Source organism: Seriola lalandi, unplaced genomic scaffold (assembly GCF_002814215.2).
Source record: "Seriola lalandi dorsalis isolate HSWRI2012SDOR001 ecotype SW California unplaced genomic scaffold, Sedor1 jcf7180002054553, whole genome shotgun sequence".
NCBI lineage: Eukaryota > Metazoa > Chordata > Actinopteri > Carangiformes > Carangidae > Seriola > Seriola lalandi.
In genome coordinates, this window is record NW_019525106.1 from 1,465,856 (window position 1) to 1,473,850 (window position 7,995).

Here is a 7,995-nt window from a genome sequence, read left to right on the forward strand (position 1 = left end):
ATATGTGCTAATCTACCCTTTCTTCCCACCGCAGCTTCAGGGGTCAACTTCTGTATTCTTAAGAGGTTTTGTTCCACAGTTATGTAATCTGAAATCTGTGTTTGACTTACACATGTAAATACCAAAGGATTATAATGGTTCTGACGGAGGTCATATTGTCAGAGCTACAATGTGCCCACATGAAGAAATCAACACAGTCGATATGGAGCTGCTGTACACCATTTTATAAACATTTGAATTCTTCCATTAGTGCATCATATTGTTAAATGTGAATTATTTAGATAATAATGTAGGCAGTTATTGATTTGATTATTGCTAAATGATGCTTCTATTAGTCTTCATCAGGCTGTACAGTGTTGACATTACCAGAGTATATAGCACATTAAGAGGTTTTATCAGAGTGTATCTCTGTGTCTTTCTGCAGGACCATGATTACCTCAACATCAGGAAAAGGGGGATGTCCAAGAGACTGACCAGGGACCTCCCACTTGTCAAGCTTCTTAACATTTCCATCACCCTATCCCCTTTCCTGGGCGTGGACACCACGCAGTTCCACACCTCCCTCATGGACGGCACCGAGGCCTACTGGCTCAGTCTCCCCTCAGCCCCCCAGGGACAGCTGGTGAGACTTGACTAGAGTGTATTCATCATCCTGTAAAACACTAAAGCTGCGTTCACCCCACTCAACATTTTTACTTTTCCCGAGGTTTCTTTGATTTCATTCTGGTTGTTGTTGTTGTTGTTGTTGTTGTTGTTGTTGTTGTTGTTGTTGTTGTTGTTGTTGTTGTGGTAAAGAGTCACCTTCCTGTAAAGTAAGAAACTCCACTTCCCTTACATTTGGATCGGTCCATTCACAGGAAACATATTCCATGTCTGAAACATTTTAACTTTCCAAAACCTATGAGAACACTGTATTATATAATATTTGTCTCTGTATAGATATGAAACCAGACACAGAGGGGACACTCTCTATCCTGCTTGTAGTTTTATAAAGGCAGAGCAGTGTGAAAGTGGCCTAATCCAGATGATCTATCACTGAACCGGAGAGGTGATGTCGTAAAGGACCATTTAACTTTGTTTTGTTTTACTGCAGTATTTGTTCTGCTGCTGCTGCTATGGCTGTTATAGATTTGATTTGTTTTGTTTTCTCTGTCAGTGCTGCATTAACAGAGTGCAGCCGAAGGTCAAGCCTATTAACAGTACCTTTGGCTGATATTGTTTGAGGGTTAGGGTTAGGATTGGTTTAATATTAGTATCATGTAACTTTTGTTTTGTCTGTTTGTATTTTGTGAGTTTATAAAATGACAAAAAAAAAAGAATCATTTAACTACCAACAAAGAAAATGATAGTAAGGTAAAACAAACTCCTATTAAAATCTAGTTACTTCCCTCCCTCAGGTCCCTGTGATGAGTCAGTGGCGAGGAAAGTTCTGTGTAAAGCTGAACATCACCAACCCAGGAGCAGTGAGCTGGTTCCTGGACAGAGTGGGATCCCTGCAGGCCCATTTGGGGATGGAGTACATCTTGCTGGAGGGGGGCGAGGGAAATGTGTTTGAGGAGCAGGCCCTGCGGCCACCACAGGCTCTGGGTGGAGACAAGTACATCAGCCTGCTGGCTGACCTAGCCACGAGGATAGGAGACTCTACCATCATGACAGCAGGGACGCGGTAATGCTCTCATGCATCTTTATCAACTGGCATTTCTCCCCAGTGATAATCTGTGGAGACTGATTTTTTTTTTTTTTACACCTTCAATCTGCTTTTCATTTTAAGGCTTATCCTTATTCTGGTTCTATTTGCATCTCAGGTCGAGCCACAAGCCACTGTTTGTGAGGATGACCCCCTTGCAGTCCGACTGGAGCCTGATGGGCCTGAAGGGCATCATTCCCTCCCTGCTGCACCATAGCCTGCTGGGATACAACTTCCTCATTCCTGATGCAGTAGGTAATACCACAGCTTATGGGTCACTTCTCTCATTTTAATATTTTTCTCTTATGTGAAAACTAAAACAAAAACAGACAAAGAACACATCTGATCTTCTATTTCTTGGCAAAAACATTGAAGTGTTTTCCTGTAATATTCCAAATTCCTGTGAAGGCGGACCTCAGCCAGACAGACAGCTGATGTCTGTGAGAGAACTATTTACTTTGAAGTGGGGAAAAGAGGGAGCTGTCAGTTTTATACACAGAATAGATGGCCTGGTATAATTGCACTCAGACTGACTTGAGACTGACTATTAGTTCTGTCCTCATATATCCATCACTGTTGGTAGGTGTGAGAATTGTACCAGGAGCATTCGCATTTTCTTAAATCACAATTTTCTTGTATCAGCGTATAAATGAATGGATTTATTGCATTTTTATTATTGCATCATGTAATTTCAGCCCACAAAAGATAACAACACACTATTAATTAATCAAACCCAGATCCAGAATGCATTTACATTTTTTTAATACAACAAAGAAAAGAACAATAAAGAAAACCTGTTAGATAAAAACATCTACAAATCACTGACAAAATAAAGTATGTACTGTGCATTTTTAATGAAGGAATCAGAATGTATACTAATAATCTAGTTTGTCCTCTTTCCTAGGCCTTTGAGGCAAAGTTAAACACATTTTAAATAATATTTAAAGTTATTAAAGTGAAATAATATTTCTCTATTTTAATTAGCCATTTCATGTAAAATTATCACTCTAAAAACATCGTAGTAAGTACAGAGCAAAAGAAAATGGGACTCACTTTCCATCTCCCCGACTTCTCTCACAGCTCACACAACCTGTTTTCCTCCTGGACATTTTTTTTTTTTTTTTTTACTAGCTAGAGGAAAAGCAACAGTCCAATGTATCATAATATTTTCTGCCCATCTGTCTCTCCCTACAGGTGGCTCTCTGTCTGGAGACCTGGTCACAGATGAGGAGTTGTTCATCCGTTGGTTGGAAATCGTAGCCTTTCTCCCTGTTATCAGCTTCCACACACCGCCCTGGGTCTGCGGAGAGGACCGGGTATACAACCTAAAACTAAAAACACATCACAAACCAGTCAGACCAGCTCATACAGCTACAAAAACAAACTTTAACCCCCCTTTTTTTTTTAAACTCTTTTTTTAATCCACTTTAACACGCTTGAACCTGCACCACCAGGCTGAGGTGTTTGTCACGACATCTGCGCCATCCACATTAGATGTAATTACAATAGCGATAACATAGCAGGTTCACATTCTTCTCCAGACTTGATAATAAGATTTTCACTTGTGAAGCTTTACAGTGGAGAGATCAAGTGAAGTGATGTGTGAATGCTGCCAATTAGATGTTCTAAAAGGGAGCGGGAGATTATCCTTCTCTCTCGCACAGCAGTTAAGATTACTTATGAAAAAAGGCAGGAGAGAAAGAGTTTATTGACCCAGCGGCCTCTCCTCGGCTCTGCAGGTCAGTGCCGAGAAGTTCCCACCATGTCAGTGAGCCGAAGGAGCGTGAGGTCTGCAGAAACCTGGCCTGTCAAAACTCAGGCCCGGCTCTGCCCCCCAGCAGGAGAGGCAGGACTAAACCCTGTCCCTCGCCGCTGGGGATCAGGAATGTATCGCTCATCGTGCGTGGCAGGAAAACAATGCCTACGGTCTCAGAGAGTCAGGTGACAGATACCGATACGTTTGACAGTGTGCTACCACAGCTCGGGTTCCTGCACAGCAAAGCACTTGATGCTTCTCGAGCCAGCGAGGGCTATTTTTCCCCTCCGCTGCCCTTCCCTTCCTCCCTCAATAGGAGCGATTGTTTGGCCCCCTCCCAACATCACCTGTGGTTAAGCGTCCATCTGTTCTGAATTACAATCCCTCCTCTAGATTTACGGCTCGCTCTCGAGAGCCACTTCAGCAGGAATGATAATGAATTTGAGGACAAGTCTTGGAAAAATACTTTATTGTGGCAATTAAGATTTCCATGAGTAATTGACAAGTGTGACAGAGTGGGAGTGATCAAATGCTTTTTTCCACTAGGAGAGGACTGAGGCAGCAAAATATATTGGTTGTGACTTGTGCTGCTGTGAGACAAAGATAAAAATAGGTCTTTTGGACAGCTAAACGTTTGACAGCAGCAATATTTTCCACTTTGGTCTCTTGCATGGCCTTCAACTTATAAACTCAGATGAAGTGAGTCTGAGAGGACATTTTGGAGGAGAGTTGACGGCATGCGATAAATGACTATTGTTTTATGGGCGTTTCGCTTTAGTTTAAATGTACCACACCTCTATTTCCAGAATATGAGGCTTCAGTCAGTCATAGATAGGTCACAGCAGTGCGACTGCACTGGAATCAAACAGCAATAAAAACCTCAAACCCACACGCATGCCTGGCTTCTCAATTAGAGAATGATCCACTCAAAGCCAGCCTGTGACTTCAAGCTCATTCCTACAAATGTTCTCAATCCCAACCCATAAAAATACATTTTTTATAGATGCGGTCAAGTTTTGTTTTTGTCATGGGACACTGAAGAGGATGTGACCCTTCCAGGAATGCTGAAGTAGCGTGGCCAGAGGGAGACAGGACAAAGACTTGGACAGTGTTAAATTCACTTCAAGTCAACAATGAACTGCTCAGAAGCTCTGTCTGTGCGTCTGGGTGCAGAGATGGCACAAATGTCTTTTGCAGACCTCATTGTCAATATTTTTCTTGTCCTGAAATCCTTGTGGCAGCTGATTTAGTTAGGAAAGGGCTTTTTTTTCTCATTGGTTTCAGTTTCTATGTTGCTCTAAAATATACATGTCTGGATTTTAGTAAAAGCTCCAGCAGCTACAGCTCCTCAACAAAGCAGAGAATTAGCCTCCATAGACATGAACCAACCTTTGTTATACAAATGGATTAGTACCCTCCTAATTATTTCTTCTGTAATCCTCATTATGTTTATGTCTTATCTCTATAGGTGCTGAACCTAACTCAGACCTACATTGCAAAGCACCAGAGGGATGTGGTCCCGCTGATAGAGAAGTATGCGGAAGAGTGGCTGATGACGGGAAACCCCATCTACAGGCCGATGTGGTGGCTCAGTCCCAGTGACCCCATGACCTTCACCATCGATGACCAGTTCCTCATCGGAGACAAGGTGACTTAATGACGTCCTGGCGGGAGGGGATTGAGTTCCTTCTGTCAGCGTCCGATGTACTTGGCATATGACGGCGTATGATCCACCCCCCTCTTCCTGGCTGTAACCTGATGTCTTGCTAATTAAGTGTACAATCTCTCTGACATCTGAGTTTGTTTTACCAAACTGATATGTGTGTTGTTGTTGTTGTTGCCTGTTTCCAGGTCCTGGTGGCACCGGTGGTGGAGAAGGGGGCAGTGCAAAGGGATATTTATTTGCCTGACGGGGGCTTCCAGTGGCAGGACAGCCAGAACGCTCAGGTGTTCGATGGGGGGACGTTCCTACAGGACTACCCTGTGCCCTTGGAGGAGGTGGCCGTTTTCTTACAGAGAAGCTGAGTCATGTCGATGATCCACTGAGTCACCTGACTTATCCTGTTACTGTTCTGAATCAAATTCTTTTTTTTTCTTTTTTTTAAATACTTGTGCTGTTCTCAACTTGCACTTTTCCACTAAAGACCATTGACCCTGTCTCAAGACTCTGTCCTGAGATGATACGTAGAAAGATTTTTTTTTATACTTGCACTTTACAGTTCAAAATTATTTGTATTTTTTTTTCCTTTGTGACAATTTTTTCTTCCTTTTTTAAAGATGTTAATTGGTTTTACCTCTCGGCTGATTTGTTTCTGGACTTTTTTCTGCCTTTTTTTTGTGTGTGTGTGTGTTTGTATGTAACTTCCAGAGAAATCTGTGTGTTTACATACTGCATTTCTACAGTCTTTAAGTTTTTAGTTGCTGCTGGCTCTCTTGATAAGGAGGAACAAAGCAAGCGCCTTGTTTGCTTAAAAAGAATCTGAATCTCTCAAGAAGACCAAATGAAGATAAAGAAAGAAAAAGGACGATGTTTGAAAGGGCTTTTTCAAGGGGAAACGCTTATTGGGATGAAAGTAGTTCACAGAGACCTTGGTACAAAAACCGATGCACCGTGGTACCGTATGTCTTGCTCACTCATCGGAAAGGCCTTTACTTGAACTTATCAGGCCGAAGGGCCGATGTTTTATGAATGTACCTCAAGTTACGGTTTTTCACTGCTTTGCAGAGTCATCGGACACAACAACCTTATCACCCCTTAGCACTTATACTTAGAATAGTTTAACTTCAATTAACAATCAACATACCACTCTGTCGGACACATCTGAATGTCCTTTAGTACTGTAGGCCGCATGAACTTGAGGCCAAGCCACTGTCATTGTAACTCTGACTATATTTGAATTTAGATCAGATTTAACCTACTTACTAACCTGCTGTAGTAAGGGCTTTTAAGTGAGCTGCTCATTTTTTTTTTTTTTTTAACTAACTCTGTCTGATGTTGTGTTGATATGCTCTTTAATGAGTGCCAAATGAAGTGCTAAAGAAAGCCTTGGTGACAACACCACAGAAGTGGAAAGGATATTGTAAATAAATAGTTCGACACTTTGGAAAATAGATTTATTCGCTGTCTTGCAGAGAGTAAGATGAGAAGAACGATAACACCTCCGTGTCTGTACAGTGAATACGAAGCTAGCTTAGCTCAATGTAAAGACTGGAAAAAGGGGAAACAGTCGGCCTGGTCCAAATCTAACAAAGTCACACTAACAGCACCTCCGAGGCCCACTAACCTTATATCTGCTTTATTTAATCTGTACAAAAACCAAAGTTAAAAAAAAGAAAAAAAAAATGGTGGTTTTATGTGCTAATTTATGCTAAGCTAAGACAGCTGTCGCCTGTCTGTAGACGTACTACTTAACAGGCATATATGACAGTGGTATCAAACTTCTCATCGAACTCTCTGCAAAAAAAGCGCATCAGCGTATTTCCAAAATGCTGAACTCTCCCTCTAGTAGGACAACATGGGGGAAAGACCCCAAAATACATCAATATGTAATGCTCTCATATGTAAGAAATGTCTATTGCAGCCATCTTTGATTTACCGTGAATTGTTGAAACCATTACCTGATGTTTAATGTCCCAGAGGTGCAGTGGCCACTTGACATAAACCTTCATGAGTATGGTAATTACATTGCTGCCCTCATATGAAACTTCATACTCTTTGGACTGTCCTTGCAATCACGTTCACTTCTATGGCTTGTTTTAGTTCAGTCGCATTATTTATGTAAGAGAACGTTTCACTTGGTGTGAACCCTAACTAAATGATCTAAGCAAGATGAAGAAGATGTAAATGAGATAACTGATTTTCTTTTGTGATTATATTCAGAATCGGCCCATGGAGAAATTGAACAACCTTTGCACCATGATACATTGCTCTGTGTACAGTTAGTTGACAGTGCTCTTTGGCAGTGCTTTTCTGTATTGATTTGTTCTTCACAAGACGATCTTAACTGGCCAGCAGTGATGATTCAGACTCTGGAACCTTATCATTTAGTGAATGCTTTATCACTAAACTGACTGTGTAACTTTGATCTAACAAGTTTACTGTATCAACTCCAACACTCAGGTCTACTGAAGCTTATCAAAATCACCAAATGTCTTAGTACAACGCAGTATGTTGTGAACACATCAACGTCTTAATCTCTCCTAGAGCTGAATGTACAATGGACAAACTGTGATTTCCCAACCGAGCCCTTTCATGTGAGGAGCTTTTCTAGTTCCCGTTCTAATGCTTTTATGGAATGCTGTGGTATGTTCTTGTATAAGTTGCAGGAAAAGCTTTGATGTGTTATTCCTTCCCTCTACAGACTGAGCGAACATGCTGCCATGTGCCTTAATTAATATGCCACTCTTAAATCTGGACAGCGCAAGTGTCTGGATTATTGCAGTATCAGCAATGTACATATTACGATGACTGTGCCATTACATTTTTTCTCTTCTGTAAATCAGAGAACTTAGAATGACAAAGTTGCAATAAAGTTTACATTTTCTTACTTCA

General features: G+C 41.3%; 1 protein-coding gene across 2 annotated transcripts in view; it reads left to right on the forward strand.

Moving 5' to 3' along the window:
* LOC111661844 (SITS-binding protein) overlaps positions 1–7,995 on the forward strand; it is a 23,842-nt gene extending 15,847 nt beyond the window's left edge. For both annotated transcript variants that reach the window (XM_023415529.2, XM_023415530.2), the window contains 6 exons: positions 425–622; positions 1,398–1,666; positions 1,806–1,942; positions 2,882–3,003; positions 4,912–5,091; positions 5,295–7,995. In XM_023415529.2, the coding sequence (XP_023271297.1) occupies positions 425–622; positions 1,398–1,666; positions 1,806–1,942; positions 2,882–3,003; positions 4,912–5,091; positions 5,295–5,468 (1,080 nt within the window). In that variant the 3' untranslated portion in view covers positions 5,469–7,995. The remainder of the gene's footprint in view (positions 1–424; positions 623–1,397; positions 1,667–1,805; positions 1,943–2,881; positions 3,004–4,911; positions 5,092–5,294) is intronic.